The 15287-nt window shown below is 41.6% G+C and overlaps 1 protein-coding gene across 1 annotated transcript in view; it reads right to left on the bottom strand.

Moving 5' to 3' along the window:
- Positions 1-15287, bottom strand: part of LOC145398722 (putative neural-cadherin 2) — a 428971-nt gene that overhangs the window by 386928 nt on the left and 26756 nt on the right. Inside the window, exon 3 of the mRNA XM_080271522.1 lies at positions 10630-10749. Within this exon, the coding sequence (XP_080127648.1) occupies positions 10630-10749 (120 nt within the window). The remainder of the gene's footprint in view (positions 1-10629; positions 10750-15287) is intronic.

Raw genomic sequence — 15287 nt, 5'->3', positions numbered from 1 at the left:
AAGTGTTATTACTCTTAGAAGGGAAGGGGTGTATTTGGTATACTGTGAACAGGTTGTCAGTTATGAATGGTACATGAACTACTACTGATGTTGGTGTTAGTGTTGCTTCTAAATATGGATAATATTGCATGAAATCCCTACTTCGGAACAAAGGCTTCAATTTATGTTTATGTATGCCTTGACTAATTATCTGACGTAGCTCTTGCTATGTAGAGAAGAATCCATAGTATAAGTCCATCCATCGTTTCCTACCGACAAAAAAAAAATCTATTAATTTTCTAATATGGTCATGCTGTGGTCGATGATAGTGATGATGTGCGTTACGGTTGACTAACGGAGAACAATAACTTGCTTGATATTTGATTTATAGAAGGAGTTTAAATCGTTATTTAAGTCATGTAAATGATGTACTGTTGATTATTTTTTTGGAACGGTTGTACATATGCTTGACTGTTTGGTATATGATTAATTTATTTTTGTAATTATTGTTGTTCTCTTGATTGGTTTCATGAGTTTTGTTCGGTTGTTCGGTGGTATCCAAGGCTGTATAATTATTGGATAGTTCCCTTGAAACTCGTTTTAAATGGTCAATATGAACTTGTTTCTTTTCACAACTTGACAGTGACCTAATTAACCCGCCCCGTCCCGTCGACGTATGGGTACGTTGCAACGATTTGCATTTGCCAGTCCCGGCGACGTACCAGTACGTTGTGCAATTGCAAGGTCCCTAATTTGCACAATTTTCAATTTTCGCGCGTCATTTTTCGTATGTATACACGGGACACCTTTCTCTATTCCTCTACAAGATGCCAAGCAGGGACAATGCCTTACACCACATAACCTCCCCCCTCCCCCCCTCACGCCATTGTCTTGGCAAAGGACCTGTTACCAGTGACCTGGCTAGTAAAGATATTCAGGGCCAGAGTGATTCCCCAATCGATGACAATGTGGAGGATAATGTTTACATACCATTAGAAGAAGAAACAGCCAGAAATAATGATCAGGTAATGTGGCAAAAAAAGGTCAGGTATGGTGATTAGTTAGTGCGTGAAACAATGCTTATAATGCCTTTATTACTGCTTGAAAACCAATATACTCTCATACTACATATACATTCATACCAAGTAAATAAATAAATACCGTTTATGAGTGGATAAAATAGTTATCCTCCCATAGAACTCGTTTTCTTTGGTGCCAGCATGTTAGAAAACCCAGTCAGGTAAGGAGGAACTCCTACCTGGATTGGGTACTTTAAACCTCAGGTGAGCGATTTCTCTATGAATTTTCGATGTGTCTCACCAAAAGCGAGGGTTTTAGCCAAAAAAAAAAAATTCGAAAATACCTCGGGACTGGGGGATGTCGGAGGTGCGGAAAACCTCGGGACGTGATGGGTTAAAACTTTGTTTGCTTTTATGCTAATTACTCTGTATGGGCCCTCAAATTTTGGGGATAATTTATTGTCTCTCGTATGAATGATACCATAAACAATGTCTCCTAAGCTGACAGGCGAGTCTCTTCCCTTTTTATTAAATGCCTCCGTCACTTCTTCCTTGGACATCGTTAATTGTTTTTTGACTCTTTTATGTATGTCCTGGAATTCACGTAAGCGGAGTTTAGAGTAATCATCGTAGATGTTTATGGGTAGATTTTGACCTTCTAGAATCTCATATGGTAGTTTTTTATGTCCCATATATATAATGAAATGTGCTGTGTCCCCTATAGATTTATTTATAGTTCCATTAATTGAGGCTTCTACTTGGAGAATCCAATCATCTCAGCTTGCAAAATTTTCATGAAGAATGCGTTGTAGTACATCTAATACTTTTTTGTTTTGTCTCTCTACTAACCCATTGGATGCTGGGTGATAGGCTAAAACGTTAATCTTTTTGATATTGAATTGTTTACATATTTCTTGTAAGATATCAGAATTAATTTCTCCTCCATTATCACTTATTAGTACCTTTGGGGTAGTAAAGCGACATATTACATTATCTATTATTGTCTTTGCTACTGTCTCTGCTGTTTTATCTTTAATTGGAGCTAAAATTATAAAGGGAAAAATGATCCGTTGCTACGAATAGGTATTGGTTATTATTGTATGATAATGGCATCTTGAGTAAATCAATCGCGACAGCGTCCCAGGGTTGATGTGGTACAGGGTAATTACCCATCGGTGCAAGTGAAAATGGGAATCCTTTGTGTTTTGCACATGATTCGCATCTGTCTATATGATTGTTTATATCTTTTCGCAATGATGGCCAGTAATATAACAACTGGGCTTGTTTGAATGTCCTATCTTTTCCAGGATGCCCTGCATGTGGGCTATCGTGTATCGTTCGTAATACTTGGGGTATATTGTCATTAGGTACTACCAATTGTTTATTATTTCTTCGGCGTTTTGGTTGTCCTGGGTTGATCCTGTATAAGGTATTATTGACTATTGTGAATTATTCTAGTGGTACATATAGTTTAGGTATTTGTATGTCATCTCCACTTTCTAACTTGTATATAACTTCAGACCATGTTGGATGAAGTCTTTGTGCTTTCGCGATTTCTTCGTGGTTTGGGATGTCTCCTTTGAGATCTTTTGCCACGACATGAATTATCTTTGGGTTCCTAGATAATGCATCGGATACTAGATTAATTTTGCCTTGTATGTAATGAATATGGACATTGTAGTTTTCGACTGTACATTTCCATCTTGCACTCCTCCCAGAGAGGAGTTTTTCTTTAAACATACCCATTAGCGGTTTATGGTCAGCGAATAAGTGTATTTCGTAACCATATACCAAATCTCGAGACCTTTGTAATGCAAAAACCACTGCAAGTGCCTCTAAGTCTGTAGTGCAATAATTTTTCTCAGCACTTTTTATTTGTCTACTGGCAAATGCAATTGGTTGATTCTGTCCTCTTTTACCTTCTTGCATCAGTACAGCCCCTAATCCTTTAACTGATGCATCTGTACAAATAATAAAGGGTTTTGTGAAATCCGGATATGCCAAACAAGGAGCATTTGTTAGTTTATTCTTTAATTTGTTAAATGCTTGTTTTTTTCCTCCCCATTGGAATATAGCATCTTTTTTGAGTAGTTGGAATAGAGGAAAGGCTATATGAGAGAATTGTTGTACGAATGACCAATAGTACCCAGCTAGACCTAAAAATTGTCTAACTTCGTCAGTCGTAGTGGGTTCAGGAAAATCTCTCACTGCCTGTATTTTGTCATCAGTGGTGTGAATACCTTTAGCACTTGATGTGTGGCCTAAGAATTTTATTTCCTTAAAGCAAAATTTGCATTTAGAAAGCTTAATTTTTAAACCAGCATCACCAAACTCTTGTAAGAGTAGGTCTAATTTCTGGTGATGTTCTGTGATATCTTTCGTTGCGATGATAATATCATCAAGATAAACAAATATTCCTTGTCCTAAAATTCCGGACAAAACATAATTCATAAGACGTTGGAATGTACCCGGGGCTGTCCTCAGTCCCATTGGCTTCCTTCCTTACTGAAAATGTCCTCTATTTGTGGAAAAGGCAGTGTATTTACGTGACTCCTGATCTACTGGAATTTGATAATACCTACTGAGCAAATCGATCGTGGAAAATGCATTATTTTCTGGTCCAATATTCTGTAGGATGTCACTTAGCAATGGCATGGGAAATCAGTCCGGGATTGTGTGATTGTTTAGTTTACGGTAATCTACTACCAGACGCATTTCTCCATTTAGTTTGGGCACGAAGAATAATGGGGCATTCCACGGGGAGACTGATGGTTCAATAATTCCAAGTTTTAACATTTCATCGACCTACTGGTTTGCGAGTGTACGCTGAGATTGTGGGATTCGATAGGTCGGTATGAAAATTGGTGGTGTTTCTGAGTGCATATTAATCTTGTGATTACTCAGGTTAGTAAACCCTAATTGTTCTCCGGGTAATGCTACGGTGTCCCTGTGTGTTTCCAACAGGGTTAACAAATCATTTTCTTCATCAAATTTACCTGAGTGAATTAAATTATCTTTTATGCTTTCTCTATCTGCAGATTTTATCTCACTTGTCACTCCAGCTACAACTATTTCCTTCAAAGGGGCAGGACATTTTTCAATATTAACTATGCAAGTCCCCTTTTTCAACTGTACTTCCCCATTCATGTGATTAATTTGAAATATTTGAGTTTGCCCTTCGTCGTTCATCTGACATAATGCGTTTTCTACTGACAATCCTTTTACTTTCCATAATTCTAAGACAAGAACAGTACTATTCTGTAATTTGCTCTTCATGGTAACTTTTGTATAGGAGTTAGGTGGTATAACTATGTCATTGGTGAGATGGGCGGGAAAAGCTGATAAATCAGTACCATTACCTGGGTTTTTGGTCGTCGAGGCTGGGGAAGGTGGTGTGAGAGGATCTAGACACTCATCTTTTTTCTTTTTTTATATATGTGTGTCCGACTCTGGGCAAAGGCTTCACAGCCTGCTATCAAGGCCTAGCAGTCCTCCTACATACCATACACCTCTACATGTCACCACTTCGGCGCTAACACCCACCGTCCTTATTGAATACAGGCTTGGGCTGTCTCGTACAGGACTGGTGTATTGGTATTAGCGGGGGTATTTTTACGGCATGTCGGCGGGTCTCCTGATAGATCAGTAAAGCCTTGCTATTATGAAATTCAAATCCTTAAACTGTTCCCTGCCCCAGCGGGGATTTGAACCTGGGTCCAGTAGGACTGCAGGCCACCTCTCTATAGACTGTTTGTGTATGTTTGTTTAAGCTTTTAATTTTACCAGTTCTTTTTGGTTCTGTTTTACTAATCGGTGAGGACGCTGGTGGTATTTCCTCTATGAATTCATTATCAAAGTCTGTTCCATTCATTTGTGGGAGTAAAGTTATTTTCTCTGTTCTCATGCATCTTAAGCCCAGTAACATTTGAGCTTTAATTGCTAAGTTTTCAACGATATAAAAAAATGCAGAGATTGGTCTTGTAGTCTCTGTGAAACTGATGTTTAACCGTATCATACCTTTTACTGTAATTTGTTTGCCATCTAACATATATAAGTCTAAATCAGATTCTTCCACAAAAGTTTTGTGTCTAAAAATAAGGATACGTTTTGATCCTCACATACAGCTGGTATCAAGATACACTCATTTCCCAACATGCCTCCTATGTGACTTTTTGACTTACTTTTCTTTACGTTTGTTCGTTTTTTGTCATGACTTGGCCTTCCCCCGATTTAAGAATGGAAACTAATTTCTCTACTGTCTTGCAATTACTAGTCCAATGCCCTTGGCACTGGTGATGCCTACAGAAGGGATCAAATCCTTGTGTCTTTTGTCTATCCTCTTTTGTTTTGATAAAGCATTCAATCTCTGTGTGTCCTGGTTTTGCACAATAATGACATAGAATGTACCTATCTCCTGACTGTGATCTGCGAGATGACTTCCCATATTTAGTGGTGTCTGTGGCGCGAGATCTGCTCGGGCTGCGTGGAAACTTATGAAACTGCCTGTGGCCTGGTGTTTGTGATCGTTGCCTCGACACGTTTGGTTGTTTGCTTTGTCTGCTTTCGGGTTGCGATCGATTTTGTTCTCTGTTTGGGGTAGTTGTAGCTGTTTTCACAGCTGATACTGTCTCAGGCGCTCATTCTACTATAATGTGATTGGGTTTCGATCACCCCTGCTTTGCTACACTGCATCTCTACTTCGTTCATTAAGTCTAGTAAGCACATACCTGGGGTGTACACGATCGTCTTGGCGATCTTGAGGGTTCTATCAGGTAATTTACACAAGGTAGCTACATAACCAATGATGCCCACGACGGGTTCTGGGGACATCTTTCCATCTCCTGTTATCCAGTTTGAGTTTTCTAAGGTAGCTAATAATGTTCTTTTGATAGTGGAGACATCAGCAGTTATTTCACTGAGCACATGATTTGTAGTGTGCTCCCTTTCAGGATCTACAATCTTATGTAATTCTGGGATTGTACCTGGCAGAAAGTTCATACCTCCAGAAAATTTCTTCAAAAATTCAGTTTTAAGTTCATCATATGTCTTAGCTCGGAGAAACTTATCTGACTTAAGCAAGTTTCCTGCTGGGCACCTTTCCTGATTTATCCAAGAGGAAACAAAAGCAATTTTCTCTTGTTCATCTGTAATGTGCCTTTTTACGAAAATCTGTTTGCACTGACTGACCAATGAAATGACATTAATGCGATCTTTTTCTGTGCCAGAGAATTTCGGGGCAGTTTTATCCTCATAATAAACGTAAACATGAGGTGGGGATGTTTGATCTGTGGTATTGGTTGCGTTATTCATTTTCACTGGTTGCTCTGTTAATTTAACTTGGACTTGTTTATCGCTGTGTGAGGTTTGAGGGATCAGTCTCTTCGGAGGTGTGGGTTCGAATCCCACCGCTGCCACCATTTATATATATATGTGACTCTTTGGTCTTGTAATATGTAAGTCTTGAGTTTTGGTTAAAGGTATGGTACTAATCGAAGAGCAGGAGGAGTTAAAGATGAATACAGGTAGTTGATCTTGATTTATTATATCAAAGAAAGTCTAAGCTGAGCAGTGTATGTATTACACAGAGATGTAATTTACTAATTCTCGTCGGACTCCTCTCCTTATTTCCTCTCTCCACTACCTGTCGGTTCTATGGCTAGCCCCTTTCTGATCTCTGATTCCTACATTCTTGTTTAGCAGGGGTCGTGTCACGTGGGCTATACTGTCGTGGAAGCTTCTACAACTCTGTATGTCTGTGTGTATGTACTGCTTCTGGTGCACTTCTAGCATTCCTTCACCTAAGAGTTGCAAGCTAGTTTCCTTTTGCTTGATTTTCACTGATACAGTTCCTATCTCAACCCCTGGCTTGGTGTTTCTGTCTATGTATCTATCTATCTATTTATCCATCTATGAGTTGTATTATTATAATATGGAGTCCTAACACAGACACATACACACACACACACACACACACACACACACACACACACACAACACACACACACACACACACACACACACACACACACACACACACACACACACACACACACACACACAACACACACACACACACACACACACACACACACACACACACAAAGGAGGGCAAAGACATTATCGCTTCACCTTGTAATGGCAGACGATAACAATAATAATAATAAGAGGCCTCCCAAAGAAGGAATCACACCAGCCGCGAGCCAATACATGTCTAACGCGGCTCGGAATATGACCTTGACTTTGACCTACTTTCACCAATTTCAAACTAGTAGATTTTCATCCCTACTTTCACACCTGTAAAATTTTGTGATGATATCTTGAGCGGTTGCTAAGTTATCATGCTAACACACACACACACACACACACACACACACACACACACACACACACAAATTGAAGACAATAACAGCTTCGCTATCGCAGCCTGTAATAACAACTACAGCCCCCCCCCCAAGGGGGGAATAACAACAGCCATAAGCCGATACATATCTAGTGCGGCTCGGAATATGACCTTAGCCTTGAACTACGTTCATTATTTTCGAACTCTTGAGAGATTTTCATCCTTACTACACACCTGTAAAGTTTTGTGATTATGTCTTGAGCGGTTGCGAAGTTATTGTGGTAACAGACACACAGACCTCTACCTACTTTCACCATTTTCGAACTCATACGAGATTTTCATCCTTACTACACACCTGTACAATTTTGTGATGATATCCTGCGCGGTTGCGAAGTTATCGTGCTAACAGACCCACATACACACAGACAGACAGACAAACTGAAATAAATACTCGTAGGAGATTTTCATCCCCACTACACACCTGCAAAATTCTGTGATGATATCTTGAGCGTTTTTTTTTTTTTTTTTTTTTTTTTTTTTTTATGTGTCCGACTCTGGGCATAGGCTTCACAGCCTGCTATCAAGGCCCAGCAGTCCTCCTACATACCATACACCTCTACATGTCACCACTTCGGCGCTAACACCCACCTTCCATATTGAATACATGCTAGGGCTGTCTCATACAGGACTGGTGTATTGGTATTAGCGGGGGTATTTTCACGACATGTCGGCGGGTCTTCTGGTAGATCAGTAAAGCCTGATTTAATGAAATTCAAATCCTTAAACTGTTCCCTGCCCCAGCCGGGATTCGAACCTGGGTCCGTTAGGACACACACACACACACACACACACACACACACACACACACACACACACACAACGAGAACGGTAACAATAAAAAATAACAAAGGCTAATAATAGCAACACTTGCTACGGGGCAGTGTAAGGCCGTGATACATGCAAACGCCTCCTAGGACTCAAGACACACGATAAAAATATTGTAAACCTGAAACACCAAGTCACCCTCGATCTTAAACGCCCATGTTTTTAAAGTGTCCCTTCTGGTCTACATCACAGGCGATAGACTATTAGGCCGCGAGTCCATACCCTTGAACTACCGCGTCACCTGGGAGATATAGGAGCCGCTGTTTTTTACTATATGAGCTGGAATTATAACAGTTCGTCTGCAGTTCGTCCACCCTACATCACAGCGAATTCAGAAACGAGGACGAAAACAAAGAATCTACGTCTTACAGCTTGCAAATCTATTGTTTATTTTTATTTATATATTTTTAAAATGAAACCGAAGAGAGTAAGTCAGAATAAAGATCTGTTCATTTTGGTTGCCTGGAGACAGTGTATTTAAAAGACTGAACATTACAGCACAGGCAGAGAGAGAGAGAGAGATACTAAGAACCGGAGAACCATGGATTATGTCACCTGGGTATAGTGTCCTTTGGCAATGTCCGATTTTTTCCACAGTCTAGCTTATTGCAGTCCAGATCACATCACAACTCAGGTATGCAGTACAGGCAAGCTACAGGTGGGACTGACAAGGGTGCATTCAGGGATGGTGGTAGTGGTATAATCGAATGTACATTTCACCTGTTCGTACCAAGAACTGAAATTGAGACCCAGGTTATATAATAAATGCTTGCGTGTCATTGTCAGGGGTGAGACTGGGACTCAGCACCACAGGGAATGTCTACCTTAATAACCCTCATACAGTCATTTAATATTCGTGTCTTGTTCTTGGTGCGTTTAGAGAACTGGCTTACGTCAGAGATGTGTAATGTCCACCAAGCAACCATTCGAGCATCCCATCCGTCAGTTTAATCCCCCACTCCCAACACTTTAGGCAGTCCACCAGGCAAAGTTGCTAGAACTACTGCATACGGTACGTCAGTTCGTGACGGTATCCGCTCCATGATGTAACACTGAATCCTTAGCACTAGTAAGTCCTCGATGTTTTCTTTTGCCATTAAATCGACACTAAATTACAGAAGAATTATCTGCTGAAGTTCCATTGCTAACTCCACAGCTGATTGGCCAGTTCCCTCAATTTATTTATACGGAAAGAAGATGTATTTTTAAAACATCCCTTATCAAGACTGCCTGAATGCTAAATTTGACCATCGTATCTCCAAGTGAACACCAGACATAATACACACGTTAATATGCACACGCCCTTAAAACAGTATCACTCGTTATCCACACACATATTTTAACATTATTTCCACGTGCCACACACAGTTGCAGTCATTCCTTCCTATTAGCCAGTTAAATATATTAGGAATACCATCCACTGGGATTTGAGAGGGTCTAGTCTGTTCTGTGCCACTCTCGCTAGTTAGGGAATAATTCAGAACAAGCTCAGTTTACTCACATATTCTGTTTGGACACCTGCCCTTACTGTAGCAACATACCGAGTAGTTCTGTACATATAAGCTGTTGATGTTATTTTTCTAGTGACAAATCACAAAATTACTCTAAAGGGCAGATGATACTGATGATACTTGTTTAACACAGGGTCGATCAGCAGTTTAAGTAAGGTGGAGCCCCATATCAGAATAAGACGAACCTCTATTACTCACTAGCACACTCCGGTGCATGAATTAGTAGTCTGCTGGTCTGGCACTCATCTGGAGCTGACTTCTATCCTAGTCAGGGGTGGGTATTTACATGGTTACATAAGTATGGCCTTATAAAATATATTACTGCACACTATTATCTTGCTAAGGTTCCGTCAGTGATGTACTGACTTCCTCATATACAGACACTGCCACTCCAGAACATAGTTATTAATGCTCCTCTCAGCCCTCACCCAAAAGGCTATAATGTTTCATACCCATGCACGGAGCACTGGTGTAGGTATGTCGCTTCTCCAGTGACAAAGTGGCGTCTTTCCGGATCTGCTCTAAATCATATGAACGTGTCTAGTAAATGTGGCCTACGTATGGAAGGTATGTACTGTCTGAGCTGGCTGATACTACACATGCGGATTACATACGCATACTACTGTTACAACGACGACAGCTGTTAATATACTTCGTTTGTTTTCAGGTGATGGAAGTGGACCGCTCCCAACTTGAACACTAAGCTGTGGTTGCATGATATTCAATTAAGCCATAGTTATGAGGCGGGAATGTGTCTCCTTAATTACTACTGATATGAACGCTCCAGTCTGACTACACCTGATGATCAATTGAACTGAAAGGGGTTAGGGATCTTCGACATTTAAAAACTCACTCTAGTTCTTCTGTTCCCAATACCACAATAAAAGAAAGTTACCTTGCGTGTGTGTGGCTGCGGTGAGGTGTAGGAGTGTGGCTGGGGGTGTGTTCTCAGCCACCTGCGTCTCGTACACCGGCTGGGGGAACTCCACACCATCACCACCCACCAGCTTCGTCACTGAGGAGGGACACACAAGGGTTAGTAAGTTCATGGTGACTGGCTGAAAGGAAGAAAATAAAATTGATGTGTACTTTCTTTGTCATGCTTTCTCTCTCTCTCTCTTTCTCTCTCTCTCTCTTTCTCTCTCTCTCTCTCTCTCTCACCCCCCCCACACACACACACGAACAATACCTGCATCATGAAAACGGACAGACATGTACATACGACCCGCGTCAGTAGGGCATGACCAACTGGTATCAGATATTCGCCGATTCTGTTGGATGACGCCCCATCATGATATATTTCTATCGTCTCAAGATGGTTTTATTCAACTTACAAGAGGGTCAGGGCTAAGATGTGACCTTAATAAACATCTTGACTAATAAAGATCCTTCCTAACTTGATTGTTGAAGTGTGATACAGAGATACAAAAAATACAAAAATGATACCTATAATGCTTAAGACAAATACATTAACATCAAGGAGATGCTTTTATAAGTCATTCATTCATCATCCAAACCTACGTTGCCCCATGAGGAGCGTAGGAGCCCGGGGCTAGGCAAGATGGGCCTGACATTTACGATGAGAGTGACCAGCCTCACTCATCACTGAGTGGCATTCCGTGAGCAGTAAACCCCAACCACGCCTTGGATATAAACCTTCACCGGCTCAATCCGATTGGAGTGCCATAATTACCCACTCAACCACCAGGGGCCAAAATTTGGTTTTATGGTTACCACCCAGCGTAGTAAATGGTTTGCTGGTGTACAGGAAACCATTTGGCTTGTCACTCAGTGTAGAGTCACCCACAGGCAGAAGGAAGAGGAAAGAAGGAAAGAAAGACAGAAGAGGATGGAAGGAAAGTAGGATGGAGGAGAGGAAAGGGCAGACGCTCGAGAGCAGCACTACATAGAGTGAGTACACAAAACAGAAGAAGCAGTGCTAAGGCACAGCAAACCCGTCCCCGGCAGTCATTTTAGTGCTGACGTATAAACACAACAGGATATCTAGTCAAAGACGTCTTATACCAAATTTGGAGTAAATCGGGTAAAAATTGACGATTTTATGCCCATTTAAAATTTTAGGCTCGACCCACCTGACATTGACCCCTCTACCGGTAACTGGGGAGGGGGGACCCCCTGATGTAATGAGGCATGTTATAGGATACAGATTTGAAAGATGCACCTTTAGGTTTTGGTTTCATGTCGATATGACAAATTTGAAAGGTGTTATGGCGAAAGAACGATTTTTACCCATCCCCCTTTTTTTTGGGGGGGGGCCTACAGCCTGGGCCTTGGCCCAGTTTGTCCCAAAAATTAATCAGGTGATCAGAAGGTCATAGCCCATCATCACTGTAGTGTTAGTCAAAATCGCACCAGTAGTTTTCACATAAAGTTGTTAACAGACAGACAAACAGACAGACAGACAGATAGACAGACAAATAAACACACAAACAAACAGACAGACAGACAGACAGACAAATAAACACACAAACAAACAGACAGACAAACCGAGTGAAAACAATACCCATCCCTGAGCTGCTCCTGGGCGGGGACGGGTAATAATACATAAAACATCTAAACATCTGCAAGACACCTAAAGATTCATGGTACATAAAAATACACAAGAGCTATCTATTTGTCTATAGCCAGACGCCTTAATCCCCTAAGGGGTGGCGACAAACAAATCGCCTACATGTTGCCCTGTCCCCTGCCATTTCTCTGCCCTCTCCCCAGCACACATACCCCTCTCTCAATTCCTCTCCACTCCATCTCTCCATCTCATCCTCGGTCTCCCCCTCCTTCTCCCCCCTCCACCTCACTCACATATACTCGCCTCGTTCGTTTCTCGCTCTCCATCCCCTCCACATGGCCAAACATAAGATACAATGAAAATACAAAAAAGAAATTCCAGTTATCACAAAGTGCTATTCATCTCTCTCCCTTAAAGTGTCTGAAGAAGACTATATAGAACTTGAGTCTAAAGTGAAAATCAACACGAGAAAATATTTATCTATCTATTGCCAGATGCCTTAATCCCATACGGTGTGGCCACAAACAAATCGCCTCCATGTCGCCCTGTCCCCCACCATTTCACTACCCTGCTCCCAACTCACACCCCCCTCTCTCATATACCTCTCCACTCCATCCCTCAATCTCATCCTTGGCGTTCCCCTCCCTCTCTCCCCCTCCACCTACTCCCCCCTCAGAGGAGTAGACTGTAGCACCAGTCGAGCAGGGCAGTACTCCCAAGGTGGATGGAAAGCTGATGACAGGAGAGCTGGAGCTCCCGTTTCATCAGCCCTCACAACTAGTTCCTGACCATCCCCCTTTGCTGAACTTTTTCAGTGTTTCAGTAACACAGAGAGTAGGCCAGCATGCTCTTCAATACATGTTCATCTAATTGTCAACACCAAACTACATGCACAGTACACACTACACTTCCTTTTCAAAATTAACCCACGGCGTCCTGTCGACGTGAATTAACGTCCACACGTTTTGTCACTGCCAATCCCGTCGACATACATAAACGCGAATCAATTGCAAGATCCCTAATTTGCACAATTTTCAATTTTCGCAAGTGATTTTTGGTACGTATACACAGGACACCTTTCTCTACAAAATGCCAGGCATGGACAATGCCTTACCCAGCATGACCTCCCCCCCCCCTGCATGCCATTGTCTCAGCAATTCACCTGCTATCAGTGACCTGGCCAGTAAAGCCATGTCATGCCACGGTACGAAATTCAGGGCCAGAGTGATTCCCCAATCAATGACAATTTGGAGGACAAACTTTACATAGCATTAGAGGAAGAAACAGAAATGATGATCAGGTAATGTGACAAGAAAAGGTCAGGTATGGTGATGAGTTAGTGAGTGAAACAATGCTTATAATGCCTATATTACTGTTTGAAAACCAATATACTCTCATACTACATATAAAATCGTACCAAGTAAATAAATAAATACCGTTTATGAGTGGTGTGGAATAGTTACCCTCCCATAGAACTCGTTTTCTTTGGAGCCAGACTGTTAGAAAACCCAGTCAGGTAAGGAGGTACTCCTACCTGTATCGAGTATTTTAAACCTCAGGTGAGCGATTTCTCTATAAATTAAATTTTCGATGTTTCTCACCAAAAGCGGAGGTTTGAGCCAAAAAAAATTTTTCCTAAAAATGGTTGGGATTGGGGGGAGTCAGTGGTGGGAAAGTGGTCGGGATGGGGCAGGTTAAAAAAGAAACATGGCTGCAACAAATCAGGCCTCGGAGTCCCCAGGGAGAGGGGGACCATAAATGCCCCCACCATCCGCCCCTTTCCCGGTGACGACTCTTTGAGCTGCCTGGATCCACTGTCTGACTCCCTTCTTCTTCATTTCTGCAACATTCACTGCGTTTCCTCTAACTTTCTGTCTGTCGAACACCACCTCTCCTCCTCTAAACCTCACCTTCTCTTCCTTACTGAGACTCAGCTGTCTGAGGCAACTGACAACAAACCCTTTTCTGTATCCTCTTACTTTTTCTATACTCATTTCAAAGCCAAAGGTGGATGTTGTGTATATGTACGCAACGACCTATCTTGCTCTTGTGTTCCTGAACTTGATTCTTCTGAATTCTCTACTCTCTGTCTTCGAGTCTCTTGCCATTCTCTGACTAAATATATTTGCTCTGTTTTCTTATCTCCTAATTCTACTATCAAAATTTTTCGACTATCTTACTTCTATGATGGAACACATTCTATCCTTTTCTCCTTTCTCTGAAATCTCCATTCTAGGAGATTTCAATGTTCACCACCACCTTTGGCTCTCTTCTCCTTTCACTGATCCACCTGGTGAACAAGCCTTCATATTTTCTATCCTAAATGACCTAGAGCAGCTTGTTCAGCACCTTCTCGCATCCCTGACCGCCTTGGAGAGAGCTCCAACATACTTGACCTCTTCATTACAACTAATCCCTCTGCTTACTCTGTTAATCTTTTCTCTCCGTTAGGCTCCTTAGACCATAACCTTCTTACCTTAACCTGCCCTATCGCTCCAGTATGGCCTGTGGACCCTCCAAAGAGACGTCATCTGTGGTACCTTGGAGCTGCGGATTTGGAGGCCATCAAGCAGTGCTTCTTTGATTTCCCATGGAATGATTATTGCTTCCATGGCTTGGAGCCATCTGAGTTTGCCTTGCGCATTACGGAGGTTATTCTCTCAGGCATGGAAGCATACATTCCTTTCTCATATCCTTTGACAAATGCAAGAAAGCCTTGGTTTAATCACACTTGTTCTAATGCTGTCCGCAACAAGGAAAGGGCCTATAAAAGGTACCGGAGCCAACCCACCCCTAAATCACATCTTTTAAATTTTTCTGCCCAGAATCGTGCAAAGTCTGTTCTTCGCTCTGCTAAAAATAATTTCATCTGTACTAAATGCTCTCAACTCTCCAACTCGAATTCTACCTGCTCCTTCTGGCATCTTGCCAAAAACATTTCTATCAACTTTACCTCATCATCCTTCCCTCCTCTTCTCCACTCTGATGGCTCTGTAGCTATTTCTTCAACTGATAAAGCAGAT

This window comes from Coenobita brevimanus, chromosome 46 (genome assembly GCF_032717465.1).
Source record: "Coenobita brevimanus isolate Jiangsu-jjx chromosome 46, ASM3271746v2, whole genome shotgun sequence".
Lineage (NCBI taxonomy): Eukaryota > Metazoa > Arthropoda > Malacostraca > Decapoda > Coenobitidae > Coenobita > Coenobita brevimanus.
Note: the sequence above shows the minus strand (reverse complement) of the source record. Positions and strands in the feature narration are given on the sequence as shown.